This window comes from Peromyscus maniculatus, chromosome 5, assembly GCF_049852395.1.
Source record: "Peromyscus maniculatus bairdii isolate BWxNUB_F1_BW_parent chromosome 5, HU_Pman_BW_mat_3.1, whole genome shotgun sequence".
NCBI lineage: Eukaryota > Metazoa > Chordata > Mammalia > Rodentia > Cricetidae > Peromyscus > Peromyscus maniculatus.
This window is the reverse complement of record NC_134856.1, coordinates 87,737,316-87,761,304: the sequence shown is the minus strand read 5'-3', so window position 1 is coordinate 87,761,304 and position 23,989 is coordinate 87,737,316. Positions and strand designations below refer to the sequence as shown.

The 23,989-nt window shown below is 38.5% G+C and overlaps 2 protein-coding genes across 13 annotated transcripts in view; one reads left to right on the top strand and one right to left on the bottom strand.

Annotated features, from left to right (window-relative positions):
- Asb13 (ankyrin repeat and SOCS box containing 13) overlaps positions 1-9,189 on the bottom strand; it is a 31,582-nt gene extending 22,393 nt beyond the window's left edge. The window contains exon 1 of the mRNA XM_042278173.2: positions 8,993-9,189. Within this exon, the coding sequence (XP_042134107.1) occupies positions 8,993-9,026 (34 nt within the window). The 5' untranslated portion in view covers positions 9,027-9,189. The remainder of the gene's footprint in view (positions 1-8,992) is intronic.
- Positions 9,190-9,393: 204 nt separating this feature from the next.
- Positions 9,394-23,989, top strand: part of Tasor2 (transcription activation suppressor family member 2) — a 53,489-nt gene continuing 38,893 nt past the window's right edge. For 2 of the 12 annotated variants that reach the window (XM_006990194.4, XM_042278171.2), the window contains exons 1-7: positions 9,394-9,532; positions 18,292-18,429; positions 18,573-18,696; positions 18,785-18,804; positions 18,896-18,995; positions 20,334-20,434; positions 23,463-23,566. In XM_006990194.4, coding sequence (XP_006990256.1) covers positions 18,671-18,696; positions 18,785-18,804; positions 18,896-18,995; positions 20,334-20,434; positions 23,463-23,566 — 351 coding nt within the window. In that variant the 5' untranslated portion in view covers positions 9,394-9,532; positions 18,292-18,429; positions 18,573-18,670. Of the gene's footprint in view, positions 9,533-9,692; positions 9,828-10,003; positions 10,232-16,318; positions 16,423-18,291; positions 18,430-18,572; positions 18,697-18,784; positions 18,805-18,895; positions 18,996-20,333; positions 20,435-23,462; positions 23,567-23,989 lie in introns of those variants that run through there. The other 10 variants (XM_016008486.3, XM_076572858.1, XM_076572855.1 and 7 more) reach the window with 10 other exon arrangements.

Below are 23,989 nucleotides of genomic sequence, written 5' to 3'. Positions count from 1 at the left end.
GCCAGGCTGATCTCTGTGAGTTTCGAGGCTAGCCTGGGCTACAGAGAGAGTTCCAGGAAAAGCGCTAAGCTACACAGAGAAACCTTGTCTCCAAAAATTAAAAAAAAAAAAAAAAAAAAAAAAGATTTCCTTGTTTAGCTGGCAGTGGTGGTGCACACCTTTAATCCCAGCACTCGGGAGGCAGAGGCAGGCGGAGCTCTGTGAGTTAGAGGCCAGCCTGGTCTACAAATTGAGTTCCAGGAAAAGCACAAAGCTACACGGAGAAACCTTGTCTCGAAAAAACAAAACAAAACAAAAAGAACTATTTATTTTAACTGGTCTACAAAGTGAGTTCCAGGAAAGGTGCAAAGCTACACAGGGAAACCCTATCTGGAAAAAAAAAATCATAAAGTCTCTGAAATTTGTAAAATGTTCAAAATTGTTCTAGGAAATTCAGGGGCTTCTTTTTGCATTCAACAAATCAGGATAAAGAGTTATATAAGCCTGAAACACCCCTTTTTAAACTAACATAGAATCTTATCTTTCATTCGCCAGTCACACTTTTATGAAACCGCTGAAATCTTTTATGAAATCCATGTTTTGATTTGTAGACTTCGGTGATGTAATAATCCTTGTTCTGGTTCCCTCTCTGCTTTGTTCATTTCCCACCTTCCCTCCTCCTCTCCATCCCTCCCTCCCACCTTTCCTCCAGCCCCCCTTCCATCTTTCCTTTCTTAATTCCTTCTCTACCATAACTTTGTAATAAATTCAGAAATCAGAGAGAGTGAGTCAATTTCGTCCTTTCCTAATGTGTTTACAGCTATATTAGAAGCGTTGTATTCACCTGAATTATAAGATCAGATTGCTTATTTCTGCTACCGGAAAAATCAGTTGGGATTTTGATGAAGAATGCATTTAACTTATAGGTCATTGGGGAGGCACTGTCTTCTTAACAGTGCTCAATGTTTTGGCTCAAAGCATGGAGTAACTGCCCATTTATTTGTGTTTCTTTCAAAATTGTTTTGGAGCTTTCAGTATTCATGTCTTTCAATTCTTTTGTGAAATCTATTTCTAAATATCTTATTGTTTTTTGTAGTATTGGAAATGCCTTTCTTAGATTTAATATTTTTCAGTATAAATGTTGAACACATGATTGATAATGGATTTTTTAAATATTGATCAATTCTACAACCTTGCTGAATTCATTCATTAATTCTAATTGTGGTTATGCACATGTGCATTCTGGAGATTTGGGATTTGGGACATATACAAACATGCTGTGGTCACCTTTTCTAATATAAATGAATTTTTTTTATTCTCTTGCCAGATTCTCTTTGCTATAACTTCTAGTACAATATTGAAGAGAATTCTTGGGAACAGACAGATCTAGTCTTATTTTTGACCACAATGGGAAAGCAGTCAGTGTTTCACTATTAAGCATGATATTAGAATGGGTGCTTTATAGATATCTCTATTAAGGAAGCTCCCTAGCATTCCTAATTTATTTATTTATTTATTTATTTATTTTGAGACAGGGTTTCTCTGTGTAGTTTTGGTGCTGGTCCTGGATCTCGCTCTGTAGACCAGGCTGGCCTCGAACTCACAAAGATCCACTACCTCTACCTCCCCAGTGCTGGAATTAAAGGCGTGCACCACCACCGCCCAGCCTAATTTACTTTTTTTTAAATCATGAAAGGATGTATTTTCTCAAACATATCCTTTTGAATTGGTATAATAACCATAGTTTTATACTTTTGTATCATGTTGACTGCCATTGGTATTAAAATGTCCTTGCACTTAGATGTGATTTATCATGTCATGCTGTTTAATCATTTTAATTTTCCATGTGATGCTGGCTTCAAGGTTTTTAGGAATTTTTGCATCTTTATTTATAAGAAATGTGGTTTGTAATTTCCCTGTTATATTTTTGCTAGTTTTGGAATCAAGGTAATAAACTCATGAGTGACTTTGGAAATTTTACCTCATCTGGTTTATAAAAAAAAGGGGTTGCAAAGCAATGATGTCAGTCTTTAAACATTTTTTTAGAATTCACAGTGAAGCTCCCTGAATCTGGGATTTTTGTGTATGCAAACTTTTAAATTACTGACTTAAACCTACTTGAGATAGGTTTATTCACGTTTTCTATTACTTTTTAAATTTTTTTTCATATGCTCTCTTCATGTAGCTCTTCTTTTTTTTTAGGTTTATTTGTTCATTATGTACACAGTGTTCTGTCTGCTTGTATGCCTGTAGGCCAGAAGAGGGGGCCATCATGTGGTTGCTGGGAATTGAACTCAGGACCTTTGGAAGAACAGTCAGTGCTCTTAACCTCTGAGCCATCTCTCCAGGCCCCTACTTTTTAAATTTTTAATTACATTTATTTATCTGTGGTAAGCATGCGTATAGTCATCAGAGGACAACTTGCAAGAGTCAATTCTCACCTTCCACAATATGTGTCCTGAGGTATGAACTCAGACTGTTAGATTTAGAGGCAAATGCCTTAGCTCACTGAGTCATCCTGCTAGCCTACATTTCTATTTCTTCTTGGGTCAGTTTTAGCAATCTGTTCCTGTTTCAAAATTTGTTTATCCAATTTACCTAATTTGTTGTCATGAGTTGTTCACAGTAGTTCCTTAGAATTTTTTTTTTTATTTCTGTGTCTTCATCACTGTTGTATTTCTGTGAAGAGACACCATGACCAAGGCAACTCTTACAAGAGAAAGCATTTAATTGGGGGCTTGCTTACAGTTTCAGAGGTTTAAGTCTATTATCATCATGGCAGGGAACATGGTAGCATGCAGGCAGTGCTAGAGCAGTAGCTGAGAGCTACTCCATGACCATTAGGGAGAGGGGAGTGGGGCTTGTTGACTCAAAACCCACTCCTAGTAACACACTTCCTCCTAAAAGGCCAAGCCCTGTAATCTTTCTAATTCTGTCAAAGAGTTCCACTCCCTGGTGATTAAGTATTCAAATATATGAACCTCTGGGGGCCATTATTATTTAAACCACCACATTCCATTCCCTGACCCCTATAGGCTTGCAGCCTTATCAAAATGCAAAAATACATTCAGTTCAACTTCAAAGTCACCACAGTCTATCACACTCTCAACACTGTTTAAAAGTCCAAAGTTCAGTCTCTTCTGAAACTCATGTAACCCCCTATAAAACCAAAACCAAAAAGGCAGATTGTATACTTCCAACATACAGTGGCACAGAAGATACATTACTATTCAAAAATGAAGGAAAGAAGAATAGTGAGGAAATACTAGACCAAAGCAAGTCTAAAACTCAGCAAGGCAAACTCCAAATTCTGCATCTCCATGTCTGATGTCAAAGGGTGCTTCAGATCTCCAACTCCTTTCAGCTTTGTTGACTGCAACATATTTTTCTCTCCTGTGCTGGTTCCATACCCAGTCTGCAACTTTCCTTGACAGGTATCCCATGATTCTGGCATCTCCAACATCTTGGGGTCTACAACATAATCCAGGATTCACCCTCACAGTTTTATACATATCCTATCTTGGCCTCCACGCAGAGACACCCCTGACCCGGCCTGACCTGGCCAGCTTTCCTTAGCTACAAAGGGAAACTCCACAATCCCTCTCTTGTATCCTTGACTATAAAGCTAGAACCGCCTAAATGCTCCCACTATTCCAGTCTCTCCCTGAAGCTGCCAAGTTCCACTGATTGATGGGGCTGGAACTTGGCCTTCTTCTTCAACTGTATTTGCAAGAGCTTTCTCTTTTTAATGGTTTCCTTTACTGCTTAAGCTTTTCTTTAATTACTTTCAGGAATTGGAAGCTTGGCCGGGTGGGGCTTTCCTCTGAGGCCAAAACTCCCTTTATTCCATTTAGAATCAAGCTTTTTTCTTTTCTTTTCTTTTTTTGTTTGTTTTTGTTTTTTGACACAAAGTTTCTCTGTATAGCATTTGGAGCCTGTCCTGGAACTCGCTCTGCTAACCAGGCTGGCCTTGAACTCAAAGAAATCTGCTGGCCTGCCTCTGCCTCATGAGGGCTGGGATTAAAGGAATGCACCACCACCGCCCAGCTAGAATCAGGCTTTTCTTTAAACTTTTTGTCTTTTTGATCGCAGGACTTGGCTCCAACAAAACACTTCCTGGTGCTCCTTTTCTCCTCGAACTGCACATATTCACTTTTCTTTGTCTAGATTGCTCTTTTTCATTATAGATCTGCATAAGAGTGACTACTAACAACCACATGACTAAGTCAATACTAGACTGTTTTTTCTTTGTAAGAGAAATGAGCAACCTGTTCCCAAGCTGGAAAGACTGACTTTTACACTGTAGTTTGAGGCTACCTGTCTACCTTATCTATCTCTTGTTACTGTCCAGTAATGTGATAATCACGTACCGGCCATATTTTTGCACTGAACTCATTTTGTGTGGTTATGCTTTATTTTGTTGTAGACACTTCTTGGGATTATGTCATGTGTCATAATAGGAGGCCTTAACTTTTTTTAATTTTATGTATTTTTGCCTGCACATATGGCTATGCATCACTTGTGTGCCTGGTGCCTTTGGAGGCCAGAAGAGTCATCAGATCCCTTACAATTGGATTTATAGAAGGTTGTGATTTACCATGTAGATGCTTGAAATAGAACCTTGGTCCTCCAGACCCTCAGGAGGCCTTCTTTTTAAAAACTTTTTAAAATTTTTTATTTTGGAGAGTAATATGATTAGGTAATTTTAGATAAAACAAAATTTAGATAAAATCCTTCCCTTTCCTGCTTCCAAACCCTCCCCTATATTTCTTGCTCTTTTTCAAATTCATTGCCTTTTTTAATTGTTGTTGAATGTGTATATAAACACACACACACACACACACACACACACACACACACACACACTTAAATACATAAGTACAACCTGCCCAGTTTTTATAACGTCACTCTTATGTTTTCAGGGGTGACCATTTTTAGTATTGAATAACCAATTTAGTGTGCTCTTTCCAGGGGAAAACAATTTCTTCAGATTTCAGTCTTATTTAGCTGCCTGTAGTTCTTTCCGTAGGGCTGAGACCTCCTGGGATTTCTCCTTTTCATGTTAGCTCTACAATCTTTCCACCCACTCTTCCACAATGTTTCCTGAGTCTTAGGTGATGGAATTGTACTGTAGATGTATCCATTGAGACTGGGCCTCATTATTCTGCATCTTGATTGGTTGTGGTTTTCTGTAATGGTCTCCACCAGTTGCAAAGAGATGTTTCCCTGATGTGAGACTACAATTATCTGTGGGTATAAGAATAAATATTTAGAGCTGGGCTGTGGTGGCTTATGCCTTTAATCCCAGCACTTGGGAGGCAGAGCCAGGCAGATCTCTGTGAGTCTGAGGCCAGCCTGGTCTACAGAGTGAGGTAGAGGACAGGCTCCAAAGCTACACAGAGAAACCCTGTCTCAAAACAGAAAAAGAAGAAGAAGGAGGAGGAGGAGGAGGAGGAGGAGGAGGAGGAGAAATATTCAGAATATAGTTAGGGATTAGGCTGGTAAAGTAGTTATAGTTCTCCAAGATTCATGATATCACCAACCCCAAGTAATTGGCTAGGTTCCCAGTACCAGGCATGATTGCTTTCTTACTGAGCAGGTCTTAAATCCAATTAGAGAGATGTTGGTCACTACATATGTGTACCATTATTGTACCCTAAGGGTTATCATGCCTTGTTGGTCATTGTTGTGGTTCATAGGTGTCATAGCCGGTTAGGACTGTTGGTTAATTCCCTCTTTTGGAAGCTTATATGGTGCCTTCTGGTACCATGAAAGCTAATCATCAACTAGCTTTCAGGTCAGTAACAGCTCAGGGGCCTCTGGGTCCTGTATCTGAAGTGCATGATGTCTTCAGTAATAGGAACTTACTTTCCACCCCAGGAAGCCTTCTTTACTAAGAAGCCATTCTCTTTCTAATTTCCCCCTCTTTTATGAATTGTTTACTTATCATACAAAATAATGGGTACATGTGCTTTCAGTAAGAATGGCTCCCAGAAGTTCATACATTTGAATGCTTAGTCACTAGGGAGTGGCACTATTTGAAAGAATTAAAGGGAATAGGAGTTGTGGCCTTATTGGAGGAAGTGTGTCATTAGGGAAGGGTTTTGAGGTTTCAACAAGCCCCCTCTCTGCCTAATGATTATGATATGATGTAGCTCTCAGCTACTGCTCCAGCACTGCCTGCATGCCACCATGCTCCTTGTCATGATGACAATGAACTAAATCTCTATAAGCATGCCCCCAATTAAATGCTTTCTCTTATAAGAGTTGCCTTAGTCATGGTGTCTCTTCACAGCAATAGAACAGTGATTAAGACAGAGTATTATGACATGTGTCTGTGTTTATGCATATATATTTCTTGTTCTTTGCACATATTCACATCTGAGATTGCTATTATTCAAATGAGAAAGTAAAATTAGCATCTAACTTAAGAGCATACTTGGAACAAGAAGATTTCAAGTAACATAAATCATTATTGGACCAATTTTACAGGGCCTTCCCTCCAAAGCAGTGGAATGAACTCAGTATGCTCTGGTTCTTTGAATGCACTGTTCTTTGTTTTCTTCCACTGGTTCTTTCCTCTTTCTACTGCAATGAAACATACTCAGTAAGTCAGTATTTACATATTAAGACTGTTTTGAGTAAAATTTTGTACAAGGTACCATGGGGGACAGGAAAGAAATGGAAACTATAATCCAAAAACCAAGCCTATTCTAGTTTCTTCCTCTGCCTCACTCCCACGCCTCCAAACTGTTGTGGAATATTATTTTAAGGTTTATTACATTTGTTTATGCTGTGGAACATTTGTTTAATGATGCAAAGATGTGCTGCATTCTTTTATGTTGCATTTGTTTAACTCTGTGAAGCTGTGTTACTTTGTCTGCCTAAAACACCTGATTACTCTAATAAAGAGCTGAATGGCCAATAGCAAGGCAGGAGAAAGGATAGGCAGAGCTGACAGGCAGAGAAAATAAAGAGGAGGAAATATCTGGGAGGAGAGAAAGATCTAGAAACAAGAGAAGGTGGAAGACTCCAGGGGCCAGCCACAGAGTAAGGAGTGGAAGTAAGATATACAGAATTAAGAAAAGGAAAAAGCCCAGAGGCAAAAGGTAGATGGGATAATTTAAGAAAAGCTGGCAAGAAACAAGCCATGCTAAGGCCGGGAATTCATAAGAAAGAATAAGTCTCTGTGTGATTTATTTGGGAGCTGGGTGGCAGGCCCCCCAAAGAGACCAAAGAATAAAAAATCAACAACATCAAACCCAGTGTGTTATGTGGTCATTAGAGTATTTCCAAAACACAGATCTCATCAGATCCCATCATATATCTGATGAACCAGAAACCTGGCAGTGGGCTATTTCTTGCCCTGACTGGTTTAAGACAAACCATTAAGGTGTAGTCTGTGCAGTTTTTGACAGGTACTCTTGTGGTTCGGCCTGGGCTTAAATTTGCTATGTAGCTAAGGATGACTTTGAATTCCTAATCTTCTTACCTCCACCTTCAGAGATTATATGCCTGCACTATCATACCCAATTTATGCATTTCTGGGGATCAAACCTAGAGCTTCCTGAATACTGGATAAACAACTGAACTACATCCTTTGTCTAGGTTTTATGTACTTTTATTCTGTCTGTATGTAGATGTGTGCAGGTGCATTTTGTGTATGGTGCATGTGTGCAATATGTGTGGGGATCACAAGTCAACTTCAGGTGTTGTTCCTCAGCATCTGTCCATATTATCTTTTAAGACAGAATCTCATTGGTCTTGGATTCACAAAGAGACTAGGCAGGGCTTATCTGCTTCCCCTTTCTCGGTGCTGGAATTATAAACTGGGCCTCCTCTTCCCCTTACATGAGTTCTGGAGACAGAATTCAGATCCTCAAGCTTGTGTGGTAGGCAATTGCCTGACTGTTCTCTCAGCTCTTAGGCACTGTGAATATCTTCTGTTTTTTCACTTTTCAGGAATCCTTCTTGGATTCTTGAACACTTATTTTCACCTTTGGGGGGGAGGTTACACTTGTTTTCCTTTCTGCTCATAAAACTCTACCTCAAAGGATTCATTTGGTCACTTTCATCTTTGAGTTTTAACTTCAAGCATCCCCTTTTAGGTGCATCTTAATCGTCCTGCTTCTTCTGTTCCAGTCTCCAACTTCCAACTCCATTTACTAGGTTTTCACAGCACATTATTACCTGGAATAATTGTGGTACCTTATAATTTAATTCACCTCTAAAATGAACTCAATTATGAATAGAGTCCTTCTTTTCCTTGTTCATGGCCCTAATCTCATAATATAGCACTTAGCACAAGTATACTATCCTATTGAATATCTAAGTCTCATTGTAACAAATATTCAAACCATGGCACATGGTCTATGGCTTGGTACTGCTTAATTTCTTTCAGGGATATTTATCTCTAGTGAGGAGAGACCAGAATTGTTACTTCTAGTCACCTCAACACTTTCCACATAGATAATAAACTTCAAGTTGGTCTGGGGAATTCACACAATGAACTTAAGTTTTGTATGGATTTAATATTCAGTAAATTCAAACAGCAGTGAGGTTTCTGAAATGTCGCACTTGGGCCAGACCAACCCAACCAGAGTCACCAGAGATGATCGCTCAGTTGATGGCCAGTTGACAGTCTTTACTCCAGCCGGCTGAGACTATACTCAAGTATTCGGACCTAAGTGTAGCCTCCAACATTTACACTAAGGGGTTTTTAAGGGCAAAATTACATGCTGGTATTTCACTCAGCAGCTGCAGGGGTAAGGTTTGGACAAGCAAGCAGTTAAACAGAAGCTAAGTTAGCTGGGGCATCGGACCTAGAATAGGGTTGGCTAATTTTCCACAGGATTCTCCATGAAGATCAGATTCCAATTAAAGCTGAAATGGCCTCAGCAAGAACACAAGATGGAAGAGTTATTGTACTATCTTGTCCTGTCACATTACAACACCTGGTACACGAAACACCGGAAATCGGGCATAAGCAACCCGCAAGACACTAGAGGCTGACCTGACTCAGGATCCTGGCTTCCTGTGCACGCCATCCATATCCGGCCGCCGATGTCCCGCGAGAAACCACGGAACTGGCTTGGCCGTCCAATCCAGAGCGAGCTGGGGCCCTCGCGCCTGCGCAGAGAGAAAAGGCAAGCGCAACGTGGACGCCGCTGACGGTCGCGCCTGCGCCTGGGCGTCCTCCTCGTGATTGGCTCCCATCTGTGAGGAGCCCACGGGAGCTTCAGTTTTCACTTTCTGTCTCTCCGGCCCCCTCCCTTTTTCCTCGGGCCACGAGGTTTTACTTCCGGTTGCTGGCGCCGGGGGTGCCGAAGAGTCGACACGTTCCCAGCGCCGGGCTTGTTCCGAGGGCTGCTACCCGCCTGTGAGGCTGAGGGAGTGGAGCGCGCGCAGCCGGGAGGCCCGGGTTTGTGAGGAGAGGTCGGGAGACGCCGCAGGACGAGGGGCCAGGAGGAGAAAGGGACGGGCCGGCCAAGCATGGGAAGGACACCGAGCGGCGAGCTCAACTCGTCAGGGAAGGCGGCCGCGCCGGGGACAGGTAACGCTCCCTCGGGTGCGGGGGCGTCTCGGGCGAGGACCTCCCCAGACAGCCTTGGGCAGGGGTGAGCTCCGCGGTGACGGAGGGCGGCCCGGCGGGGTGGGCGGGGTGGGGGCGTCGCTCGGGGGGCCACTGGGCAGATTCCCTCGGTCGCCCAGGACAGGCAGCCACGCTGATTCTGCTCCAACTCGGAGAAGGCAGTCCTGGTGCGAGCCCGTGGAGGGCTTCGGGAGTGGTGTCTGCACTTGGGGGGCAGAAGGACGCCGGAGCGTTTTGTGTGTGTCGCCTGTCACAGGTCAGCTCCATTCCCGAGGGATGTGGTGAATTCTGCCCTGAAGTGTTCCCTGTATTCGGGTCGGACTAGCTCGTTCCCGGAGGTTTCTTAGGGAAACCGCTCAACTCAAGTGTGTGAATTCTGTGGAATCCAAGGCAACACGTGGCATTACTTGTTTATTTATTTGTTACGTATAAATGGGCCTCCCCATATGGAAGTCAGCAGCCGGCTGGAGTAACGTTGAAGGAATAGTGCAGTAGGTTGGTCCCGAAGTTGGTGGGAAGACAGTACCAGCCAGCACTTGGTAGGAAAACGGGGCTTAACTTCAAAATCCGAGATTGGAAGTTTTCGAGTTTCTCTTAATCGCGATTTAGCAGTTTGAAATGCCAAACTTTAAGCAACTCTAACGCGTATTCTCTCTGAAGGTAAAATTAGAATAGGAAAGTTATTGAAAATCTTCCCTAAACTTGTATAATACAAATGACCTGAGGACTCACAGTGTTCCCCCTAAGAAAGCAAAAAGAAAACGGATGTGTAATAGCATAGAATCTGAGATTGTTGGAAATCTAATCCTAACAGGTTTAGTACAAAGCACATATACCTGATAGTGTAAGAGAATGCTTTTCTATTGGAAAATTGTCTTGTAGTAAAGGAGAGCTCCATTGTCACCAGTATATCAATCAATACCTAGTGAGCCCAAGTTAAAAAAAGAAGATAACTATTTGTCTGTAATTATTTTAAGGAAGAGGATGTTTGAAATGTGTTGCTAATACGTTTCCTAACCATTACATTCTTAAATAAAGAAAGATAAATGACAGGCATCTCTTCTAGCCCAAACATTTGTTTAAATAAATTGAAATTTGAAAACTGCCAGGAAACTTGCCTGAAATTGTTACCCATAGTATATCTATTTAGTACAAACATATTAGACATGTTTATCCTTTGTGTCTCATCAGTGGACATTTTAACATTGTCTTTTTTAAAGATTTTTATGTATTATCTATACAGTGTTTTGCCTGAATGAACATCTGCATGCCAGAAGAGGGCGCCTGATCTCATTACAGATGGTTGTGAGCCACCATGTGGTTGCTGGGAATTGAACTCAGGACCTCTTGAAGAGCAGCTAGTGCTCTTAACCTCTGAGCCATCACTCCAGCCCTGTTTTAGCATTTCCTTATAACAATACTGTAAGCTGTGATTTTTTTCCCCCCTGCAGCTATTATAAACGTGTTTTAGGTGCTGCTGATAATGTTTCTGTGGAATCAAATTCTTATGAGAATGCTGGCAGTATGTTAAATGCTCTCGGGTGATTGTATTTTTAAATTTTCATTTCCCCTTAGGTATGGTTTTCATTACTGCTAGGCAGCACTGGATGGTAACAATATTTTCTAAACATCTTTACCCATCAAATAGTTGAAAAAAAAAGTCTTATTTTAATTTTTAATCTTGCCTAGTGAGTAAGAAAGTCAAACATTTGGGACAATTATACCTTGTTTATGACCTTGGATCTGACACTCCTCTTTGACCTATTTAGCAGCAGTTACCATACTGTTTTAGTTATGGTAGCTTTATAACATACATTGATACTTCTTTTGGGGAACCAGGTAATGCTGTGGATTCTTTTTTTTTTTTCTTCCAGATGAATCATCTCAATTTCTATAGAAAAATCTCATTGGAATACTTGTGTTTGCATTGAATAGCTTATTCATTGCATTTATAAATCCGTTTAAGAAAAGATATTGTTTTCCCCCCTTCTAAGAGAATAGATTTTTTAGTGTGTGTGAAAATGTATTTACCAAAAAAAGGAAGACTATCTCTGCACTTTGCTTAGTAGAGCACTACAGATACCTTAGAAATAGTTTGTGTTTTGCCTATTCTAGAAGGAAAGTATTGTTGAACTGTCACCAGGGTCTTCATTTCATTAACCCACAAATATTCACCTGTTTTGAACTTGAAGAGAATCATATTTTATATTCATATTTTGTTTTATATGCCAAGATTTATGTTACAGCATGTGTCCATGGTCTTTTACACATTTTTTTTTAAACTGTAGCCCAGGCTGGCCTTGAACTTATGTAGCAAAGACTGGACTTGAACTCTTGATCTTTTTGCTGCCTTCTCTTAAATGCTAGGATTACAGACATACTGCCACACTAAATTTATGCAGTTCTAGGGATTGAGGCAGGGTTTTTTGTATTCTAGACAAGCAAGCACTCTTCTACATCCTGAGCCAACTCCTTTACAGTTCTAAAACTATTGCACACTCCAGTTATATCTGTTGAAAGATACTATGTTAGATGTTAAACTGATTACTTTCAAACATATTCATTGGTATCTTTAAAAACTAAACTGATTACATCTTGACTTAGGTAACATTTTTAATGAAAAATAGCTATTTCCCTTCCAAAAAAATAGTGATAAGAGTGGCATTGTACTATGGTTTTGCAAATAGTTTTCATGTGACCTTTAATTGCTCAAGTATTACTTCTGCACTGACATTGGCTAGCTGAGTGTTTGGAAATGGAGAGACATTTAAGTGATATTTTCAGATGTGTTTTCTTTCGTATTCATCAATTTTGATAATATAGTTTCTTAAAAGTTGCCTACAGTGTAAATTTGAAACTATGAATGAACTTATTAAAATATGTTTATCTAGTTTGTACTTTGAAGGGCTTTCATTCTTGCATTAGTCTTTTGGGAAAATACTGGTTCCCTAAATTGTACAGGTCTTCCAAATAATGAAATGTGTGTCTCTGTGTGTGTGTGTCTGTGTGTGTGTGTGTGTTTTCACATTAATTAGCATAATCACCAAGAATATATTCTGTTCCTCACCATATTTCCATCATTGGACTGCTCCTTATCACTGCTGCCATAAAGCATTTGTCATTGAATTTAATTGACCCTACAGTTTTGTTGGTGGCAGATGTTAGGCTACTGGTTTAATCTCTTTAGTGGTTAAGGGCTACTCAGATTTTTCTTTTTTAATTAATTCAGGGTGTCACATTTGGTAAATTAGATTTTTCTAGGTTTTTTTTTGTTTAATATTTGTCATCAGTTATTATAGGTACCCTCTTACTATTGAAACATCTTACTATTTTACATCTCCTTTTTTAATTTTAATATTGACTATCTCTTATTGCCCAACTTGTTTCGATTTATCTTACCTCTGGGTTTATCATTTATATTAATCTTACCAATGAAAAATATATTTTAAATTTCTCACTAAACGATTTTTATATAACTAGATGGTACGTACACTTGTACATATTGTTTGTTTGTTTATTCATTTATTTTGTGGTACTAAGAATTGAACCCAAAGTTTAATACAGACCAAGCTACAACTGAGCAATATCCCTAGCCCTATACTTTTCTATTTCAAGTAAATACTTAAAAGGGTATATGGAAGGGCTCTAAATGTTGAATGATAGAGCATATGCCTAGTATGTGCACCACCCCTGGATTCAGTTCCCAGCACCACTAATAAGTAAAAGAGTATCTGTTAGAATTTTCTTTCTCCCTCTCCCTTTTTTTTTTTTTAGACTTCATTTTTATTTTAAGTTTTATGTGTGTCTGTGTAAGGGTATGTGTACTTGAGGGCAGGTACCTGTGAAGGCCAGAACAGGGTGTTGGATCCTGGATCCAGAGCTATAGGAGGTTTTGAGCCACCTAATGTGGGTGCTAAGAACTGAATTTGAGGCCTCTTCAAGAACAATATATGTTCTTAATCAGTGAACCATCTCTGCGCTGGCTGGAATTTTGTGGTTGGTTGGTTGGTTTAAAATATCTTAGGGGCAAAACATTGTAATTTTTTTTTATCTACTTGCTTGGATGTTACATATTTTTCTACAATTATATGTTCTTGATTTTTCACAATTAAATTTACAAACATCTTTATCTTAGAATTGTTAACTTCATTAACCCTCTTCACAATTTATATGCTATTTTTGTCATGTAATGGTACTTTTAAAATTATTATTACCAGATAGCTTGAAGCCTATTTAGAATTGTTGGGTTTTATAGCCAGTATTTAATATTTCCCACATTTCTACTATGTTCTCTGTTCATTACTGTGTTTATCCATCTGGAGCTATCTTTCTTGTGACTAAAGTACTTCCTTTGTAGATGCTTTTATTAAAAGAGGGGTTTTGTTTTGTTTTGATGATAAACTTATGGTTCATTGTCATTCTTGGAAAATGTTTTTGCTGAATATAAACATTGTACTTCGATGATTGTCTTTTAGCATGTTGGTTTTGGAAAATGTTTTTGCTGAATGTAAACATTGTACTTAGATGACTGTCTTTTAGCATGTTGGCTTTGAATACTTTTTACATGTTCCTGAGTAGCCTCATTTCTGTCTTTGGCTTCCAGTATTGCTACTAACTTACCTCTTAGTCTTTGGGTTTCTTTTTCTCTGACTGCATTTAATATTTTTTTTTGTCTTTAGCATTCTACTATGTCACTGTAGTGTGTCCTTATCTTGCATGAAATGATTTGGCTTTCTAAGTTTGTAAATTGAAAGTGTTTTTAATGCTTTGTGGCTATTAAATGGCTCTTGAAATGTGAATTTCCATTTTTTTAGTTCTGCTGTCTTTGTGTATTAGTGTACTTTCATTATCTGCGTAGTAAATATTCTCCTCAGATCTTTTGCTTTTCTTTCCGTCTTTTTAAATTGGTTTCTGTTTTAATTACTGCTTTTGTCATAAGAAATGTGCCTAGGGTATACTTTCTGTTTTCCCTTAATAAGATATAATAACATTTAATTGGAGAACTAAATCCCTTGCTAATAGTCAGTACACTGTTGCTTGATGAAATACATCCTTTAATGTACAGCTGCTCCCTCATTAGGAGGAGAGATATTGACCTCAGCTCTTAAGGCCTAGTTCATTTGGTACAGGACCTATTTCACCTCTGGAAATCCCCTAGTTTGTGCTCAGAGCATTTGGGGTAGACTATATCTAGTGGTGAAAGCAATTTAAAATATTATCTTAGTTCTGCCACTTGCTTTGTAAGATATAATGATTGAGAGAATGAAAGATGGATTTTTTTTTTTTCCAGAGCTGAGGACTGAACCCAGGGCCTTGCACTTGCTAGGCAAGCATTCTACCACTGAGCTAAATCCCCATCTCCCACAGATGGATTTTAAAATGTAATTGTCACAGGAAAAAATTAATGTTCTCAATTTTTTTTTTAGATTTCTTCTAAGAGAAAAACTACTTTATCTTTTTGGACAGTACTCTACCAATGAGTTTGGTGTAACCATTTCATTGAAAATTAATAGTTTAATACTAAAGCAAAAATTCATAAACCCCATTTGATGAATTAGAACGTTGGTCACTGAATTTATATGGATGTCACCTTAAAGTACTGGGGGTGGAGGGGCGTTGAGCAGTTAGCATGTTGAATCCCCAGTATCACAAAAGAGAGTGAGAGAATGCACACACCACATACATTTTAAAATAATCTTAATCAGAATTATATGATCTTGAACAGTTATGTACCTTTTGTACATCACGTCAAAACAAAAAATATTTTAAAAATTAGAAGTATCAGCCAGATAATCAGAAACTTTGTAAATCAATTTTTTTGTTGTTGTTTCAAGACAGGGTTTCTCTGTGTAACAGTCCTGGCTGTTCTGGAACTCACTTTGTAGACCAAGCTAGCCTTGAACTTAACTGAGATCCGCTGCCTCTGCCTCCCAAGAGCTGGGATTAAAGGCCTGTACAACCGAGACCTGGCTGTAGATCAAATTTTGAGGATATTGAAAACAATCTTCAAAAGTTGAATGTTGCACTTAAGAGGCTGGGACAGAGAGAGTGCTACAGTTCAAGGCTGGCTTGGGCTATGGAATGAGAAGGATCCTGTATCAAAAATCATGGAGGAGGGGGCATTTGGCCCAACCTGATGGTCTGAGTTTGACCTCAAACCTACATGGTATATATACATGAAAAATAAAAAAAATAAATGTAACATATTTATTTTTAAGTTGAATATTGAACCCAAATGTAAGCAATTTGCAGTCAGATGAAAAAGTCATAATTTATAGATATAATTTTGTTTATTCCGTATGAGCTTGTTTTGAGATGAATATGCACAGTGATCAGATTGTATATTGCTTTGTAGATTATATGAATTATATTTTAAGAATTATAATTTTCATTTTAAGATTTGTAATAAGCAAAATAGTCCCATAGGCAAAATTGGAATGTCAGCATGCACTCTGTGTTGGCCAGATGGTGTTAGCACTCTGAGCAGTCCAGCCAGATGTAGGTCTGAGGAAAGCGATTCTCTTCTTCTACAAATGAAGTGAGGTTTAGTTATTTCTCTGAGATGGCTTTAATAAAAGATTAGTGTTAAGCAGGTCATAATCTTCAATTAGAAGTTTAGGCATAATTGAATTTTGAATCTAAAATGGTATTTTTCATTGCCAAGAGATTGATACTTTGTTAAGAATCTTATACCATTGTAATGACATAAGAATAGAGAACAAATAGATCTGAGCAAACTTGACAACTGTGGAATGTTAGGGGTAAGCAAGAATATAATGTTTTCAGCTTACTGTAGTGGTACCCTGAGTAGAAAGGAGACAAGAAGAAAAGATTGACAGGGAGATAAATAGGTAATAGTTAAAAACATGGTTTGCATGAAAGTTTTATGCTAGATTTTTTTCATTTGGAAAAATAGATAACTTTATTGGATTACTGTAAGGATTAAATGACATTTAAAGTCCTTAGCCAAGGAACTTGTACTTAGTAATTTCTCCATAAATGGATAGGTACTACTTTTATGAATTAGAGACTCAGCCTTTCATGTTTCTGAAACATAACCTTGTAGTGATAAAAGTAGTTTAGGACGGGATCCACCAAAACCAGGGTTGGGTAGTAGTTGAAGCCAAGGAATCATTATGTGAGATGTATAGAAGGAATAGATGGCCAAAATGTTTGGGGCATTAATGGAACTAGACAATGGGGAAATGGAGCATATGCAGCTCAAAGCAGCAGGAACTCAAGAAGAGAGTGTTTAGCAGTGCTAGGTGAAAAGAACAGTAATTATGAGAACTGAAAAGGATCATTATGCATACTGGCTAGATTCCTGGTGATTTTGGTTTTTAAAATACTTTCCAGTAGTTCCTGTGCAGTAGTACTCACCCATTTAAACTATGTGGTCTATCAAGTGTGTTCTCATGTATTCAGATTTGTGAAACCATCACTGTGATCAGTCACCAACCCAGGCACCTAATCTATTTTCCACCTTTTAGGATCTGTCTGTTCTAGATATTTATGTAAATAGGACCATACAATATACAGATTTGTTTTTAGTTTGGGTATGAGTGTTTGCTTACACATATATCTGTATACTGTGTGCATGCCTGGTGCCCAAGGAGGGCCAGAAGAGGGTTTCAGGTCCCCTGGAACTAGAGTTAGTCAGTTAATAGCTATCATTTGGGTGCTGGGAATTAAACCCAGGTCCTCTAGAAGAGTGGCCAGTGTTCTTCATCATTTGAGCCAGCCCCCGGTCTTTTATTTGATATTTTTTATAATTATTTGAGGATTTCATATAATGTATTTTGCTATTTACTCCTCTTAACTCTTACCAGATTCATCTCCTGCTTCCCCACCCTCTCTCAACTTAATGTCCTTTTTTTTCTAAGTAACCTGTCTAGTCCAATTTGTGCTGCCCATATAACTATGAGTGTGGTGTCACCCACTTGGAGTGTGGTGGACATGGGGCTACACCCTTAAAGAGGACTCTCCCTACTCCAGCTATCAACTGTCAGTAGCTCTTCAGCTAGTAGTGGAGGCTTATAAGCCCCTCCCCCCTTTGCACTTAGTCATTCTATGACATTTCATCATATGTTAAAACTTGGCTTTTTTTTCCTGTTGCTACAAATCAAACCAAGGCCTTGCCCATATTTGCCCGAATTGGGCAAGTACTCTACTACTTAATTATACTCCTAACCCCAATAAAATCAACTTTTAATCCTTCATTTCCTCTATCACAGGAGATACTCTTGATCATTCAGTGGTCAAGGACACCTGCCTATGATTCACATTATTACATGTTCTCCCCTGGAGGACTTTCTGGGCACTGGCATAATTTACAATCCATTAATACTTTGGTTTGGAAACTCATCTTCTGATCATTTAGATTTTATTTGTCATATTTCCTATTACAATCACTACATAGCCATTTAGTGAAGTTTCATTAAAGATAATTGGTCTGATCATGTATTCCTTTGGTATTGTGATGAAAACAGTAGACAGATACCCAAGCACAGCTATTTCTTAAAGTTTTAAAGTGCTTATGGGTGATTAAAACCATTAGTGACCCTAAGAGGATAATTTTTCAAAGAAGCATGAATTTTATTTTGGTTACTGGTGAAAAAAACACATCTACATGCCTATGTAGGCTACTTTTAAAATGAACCCTACTGTTAAGGCTATTGCTATTTGAAGATATCTGATGAGTCTTAATGTTTTCATTCTAGGGAAAAATCAAGTTTGTGTCTGAGAATTATACAGGTAACTACCCTAGGCCATCTTCTGGCTATGTCTGCCATGTGGCTGCAGATACCTACACATTTTCTTACAAAAGAAGTCATTTTCGTGCCTTCGAACTAAGTCAGGTATAGTCACTGTGAATAAATTATACCTAAAACAAACATTTCTTAACCTAATGTCCTAAATTTCAGGTTTGGCTAGGGTTGGGATAAACTTTATTCATAGGCAGTTCCATAGTACTAATGAGACTTTTTTTTCCTTCTTTCAGAATTACCTCTATGAACTTTCAGGCAACGCTGTTATTAAATGACACAGACAGACTTTTCCTTATATAATTGTAGCTTTTCAATACTGGGAACCTAAAAGATGGCAACACCCACTTATAAAAGCATGTGAGTATAAAACCTTTGTACTTATAAAACCTGTGTACTTTGTTTACTTGGCTTCCTTTAATAATAAAAATACTCTGTTTCTTTCTAGACTTGAACTCAATAAAAATGGTAAGAAATTAATTAGTTCTTGTGGTTTTTGTTGTTTTAGTAAATGTTTCACAAAGTAATCAGGTTCCTTTTGTCCTCCTTTTTTTTAAAGCTCTCATCTCTCCATGGAAAGGGCAATTAATTGTTCAGGGTTGTTTGCAGTGTGATATAACTCTTTGGTCTACTTATGGCACAGTAATTCCAGTACAACTGTAAGTATTACATTTGATGTCATCCTTAATGCATGTTTTGTTTTTCCAGTGCTGGCTACTCATTTCAAGGTCTTAATGGGTAGCATTGGTGTGAAATATATTTTATGTATTGTGCTTGGTTTTAGGTTAGAATACATTTGATTGAATGTGTAGAGTACAAAAACACAGGTGACCTAAATTTTAATCCTTAAAGGGAAAATGGTATTTCTCTTGTTGTAGGTGAGATGAGATCTTGCTATATCGTCCAGGCTGGTTTGAAACTTATAGGCTCAAGGGATCCTCCCACTTAAGCTTCCTGAAAAATTGGGACTCCATGAATCTAGTACCATGCCTGACTGAATTATTTTATGTTAAGAGTTTGCTTTTCCTCTAAAACAAATGAAATTTGTTTAGAGAGCTATACAGCAAATTAAAGCCTCTCAGTCCTATTATTGAATCATCATTAAGATTTACAGCTTGTGATGTTCTAATATTCACATGATTCCCTTACAAAAATACTAAAAAGTAGCAGTTAAATCTGTAGTATGATGAATTATGATAATGAAGTTTTTGTTTCTCTCTCTTGGAGAACTGTGAAAGATATCTTAAGAAATCTTTTTGTCAGGGCAATAGTGATGCATGCCTTTAATCCCAGCACTCAGGAGGCAGAGCCAAGCAGATCTCTCTAAGTTCAAGGCCAGCCTGGTCTACAGAGTGAAATCCAGGACAGGCACCAAAACTACACAGAGAAACCCTGTCTCAAAAAAACAAAACACAAAAAAAAAGAAATCTTTTTTTTTGGTCTGTTCATACTTTGTACTTAATATCACTGAAGCATAGACATACTTTAATTGACATATGAGAACTTATCTCTGTCAGAATTCATTGTCTGTTGGCCGTTTGTAAGAACAGAGAACAGGGATAGTATAGCCCATAACTAATGAAGTAAGAATTTTGTGAAAAAAATAATTTTAAAAGAACAGCTCTTTCTTGCTGTAGAATGTAGTTACGAAACATAGGAAAAATGATAGCATATAGTATTCAAGTAGATAATAAAAATAGGTAAAAATTTGGTTATTTGTGTGTCTTTCAACATTGTGCTTGTATCTATGCCTTGTTTGAGGGTTTGTGCATATATGCGCAGATGCCAGTAGAGGCCAAAAGAAGGAGTCATGAGCTGCCCATTGTGGATGCTAGGAACTAAATTTGGCAAGAGCAGCACACACTCATAACAACTAAGCCATTTCTCTAGTCCTTTACGAACTTTTTTATAGTTAGACTTATGTTTGCATTTGAGTTAGAAAGTGATCAGGTTGTGTCAGTATTTATTACTCTGCTTAATACATTTTTGTTTTTTAGACCACAGGAACTAGATTTTAAGTATGTAATGAAAGTGTCTTCTCTGAAAGAGAGCCTCCCAGAAGCTGCCTTTAGAAGACAGAATTACTTGGAGCAGAAAGGTCTGTCAAAATGTAATGGCACACTGCATTGCCTGGGCTTACTGCAGTTATTATCCACTTTGTCATCCAAACATTCACATACATGTCTAAATTTTATCTTAAACAATGCATAAAAGGGTCTTTTGAGACAGTTGTAGAGTTACCATGTTCTCTACTCCTTCAAAGCCAGTTAGAAACTAACAGATTGATATAAAATGACAGACTTTAGTACAGAATGCTCAGAATTGAGCATATGTACTGAAAAAAAAAAAAAAAAAAAAAAAAAGCTGAAAACTCAGGCCCATTCCTCTCATGCACCAGTTTATTTGTTTGTTTATTGGTTTTTCCAGGCAGGGTTTCTCTGTGAAACAGTCTTGGCTGTCCTCGAACTCACAGAGATCTGCCTGCCTCTGCCTCCCAAGTGCTGTAATTAAAGGTGTGTGCCACCACCACCAGGCCTTGTTTTTAATTTATGCACTGTTAAGTTACAAACAAATATGAGACCAGCAGATGAATACTCTTGGAGTTTAAGGCCAGCCTGGTCTACATAGTAAGTTCTAGGCCAGCCAGGGTGACATCGTGAGACCCTTTCTCAAAACAAAAATAAAACAAATGAAGAATGTTGGAATTTTTCCAGGTGCCTGCCCTGAGGAAATCCTTCCCAGAGACCTAGGGAAGATACTATGTCCAGCGGGGGGTTATCTGAGGAAAAGAATCTACGTACACCATGCTCTTTTGTCTATTTTATTTCTCTAAGACAAAATTCTGTCTGTACAGCTTCAGTTCCATCCTAACACTCAGTTCCTCTCTGTCCTTTCTTTTTCTGTTCTCTCATAGCCTAATAGTAACTAAGCTCTTATGCTTTCGATCTCATCTTTGTCCTCTATTCTTTCATCCTCCATCTTTCCTTCCTATTCTCCTCTCCTGAACTGATTTAAATCCATCTACAAATCCGCAAAACTTTTCCTCGGCCTGAGCCAGTCTGCCTTACTATCCACAGAAACTCTACCTTGTTCCCTTCTCTCTTGCTGGACCAGGAATTCTGCCTCAGCTTTCACTGGCACCTGGATATGCAAAAACCCTTTGTTCTGAGTCAAATGCTCTGGAATGCCATTTGACCAGTCTGGGGAAGGAGAGTCTGACTGTCAATTTGCACAAGAAACAAAGCTATGTATGTATCTACAGTCCACCTGTCTTCTAGGCTCTAGAAGGGATGTAGGGATGTTACCTAGTTCAGATCAGCAGTAGGTCTGAGAAGCTTGTGCTATTTGCCATGTGGCCTGGTAGTATATGAGTGCACAAGAAATTCATAGCAATAAACAGTTGAATATAACACCACCAAATATTCCTTGATAAATGGCTTCCCTCTAGAAAAGATCCCTTGATCTTTCTAGGTATAGCTTTATTATATACATCTGAATCTCTATAATATATTCTTGTAACTTACAGCAGAAGAAAAAATTCGTCATTTACTTCATGGAACACTGATATTTTTGTCTAGTTTTTGTTTTAACCTTGTAGTAATGTAAGAGAGAATATTTTTTGTTCCTGTTTTGAGACAGGCTCTTACTGTATAATTTTGGCTGTCCTGGAACTCACTAAGTAGACCAGACTGGCCTCAAACTCACAGAGATCCTTCCTGCCTTTTGAGTTCCTGGTATTAAAGTACATTTTTAAAACTAAATATTGTGAAAGTTGTCCCCTCCCATTCCAGTTGTACTCTCTCCCTCCATCCTCCCCCAACCTGATCCCTCCTGTTCCCATCCCCCCATTCAGCTCCCACCCACCCATCCACAGGCTATGACTGTTCTATTTCCCCTATGCAGTGAGATTCATGTGTCCCCGTCCCCCCCCCTTGAGCCCTCCTTGTTACTTAGCTTCTCTTGAGTTATGGATTATAGCCTGGTTATCCTTTACTTTACAGCTAATATCCACTTACAAGTGAGTACATACCATGTTTGCCTTTCTGGGTCTTCGTTACCTCACTCAGGATGATCTTTTCTAGTTCCATCCATTTGCCAGCAAATTTCATGATGATCTTGATTTTAACAGATGAGTAACTCCATTGTGTAAACATACCACATTTTCTTTATCCATTTTTTGGTTGAGATTGTGAAAATCGTTTTTTAAAGTAGATTAAAAATAAAAGTTCTTGAAACCCTGTCTCGAAACAAACAAACAAACAAACAAATAAATAAATAAATAAATAAATAAAAGTTCTCTGTGCCAGGCACTGTTGACTCCCCATGGGAGGCCTTACCTTTTCTCAGGAGTGGATGGGGTGAGTTGAAGGAGGTGGGAGGGAAATGGGAGAAAGGGAGGGAGGGGGAACTGTGGTTGGTATGTAAAATGAATTTTTGTTTGTTTGTTTTTTTGTTTTGTTTTGTTTTGTTTTTCGAGACAGGATTTCTCTGTGTAGCTTTGCGCCTTTCCTGGAACTCACTCTGTAGCCCAGGCTGGCCTTGAACTCACAGAGATCCGCCTACCTCTGCCTCCCGAGTGCTGGGACTAAAGGCGTGCGCCACCACTGCCTAGCTGTAAAATGAATTTTTAAAAAAAAATTTAAAAATAAATAAAAGTTGTGGCTTGGCAGTAGTGGTGCATGCCTTTAATCCCAGCACTCAGGAGGCAGAGGCAGGCAGATTTCTGTGAGTTTAAGGCCAGCCTGCTCTACAGAGCTAGTTTAGGACAGCCAGGGCTACACAAAGAAATCCTGTCTCAACAAACAAACAAATTAGTGTTCTGAGGCAAGGTGTGGTAGCACATGCCTTTATTCCCAATTCTAAGGAGACAGGCAGAGCCGTCTCTGTGGGTTCAAGGTCATCCTGGTCTATATAGCAAGTTCCAGGCCAGCCAAGAAAACGTAGTAAGACTCTGTGTCCATACATGAGTGCATACATATGTATATACGTAAGACCATAAGTATATGTCTTAAAGAGAGGGCAATGGGAGTGTATGTGATCAAAATACTATATACATTTATGGAATTGTCAAAGAATACTTTTTAATTAAAATTTAAAATGTTCTGTATTTCTGATTCCCTCTACAGTCTGTTGCCAGGACTTATGCTTTGATTTATATGAAGTGGAACTGTCAAACAAACAAGGGGAAAACATAGATAAGCTAATCGAGTACATTAAAAATAAGCAATTGGTAAGAATCACTAATTTCAAGTATAATTGTTTTTTCCTTAAACTGGGAAATTGGTGCCTAAGATTAGCTGAATTGTTTAATTTATTGGTAGGGTTTTCACTGTTATGTATATACTGACATAATAAACTGACATTTTCATTTTTCTTACAACTCAGATTACCTTTTTGTCTCATTGTTCAGTTTATACTCCTGACTAAAAGAACAAGAGGTCCCCCCCCAAGTCTTGATTGTTTTTGATACATTGATTAGTTATCTAGTATGTTTGAATTAGTCACAGTGCCACTTCTGAGATGCTTCTTTGAAAGCCACCTTTTACCATTATCCAGGTGTTTATAAAAGTTGGTTCTTCTGTTTCCATAATAGAGGCAATAAGACTGAGGAATAACTACTGGTTCAAAGAATTCTGTCATGTTGGCCAGGGTT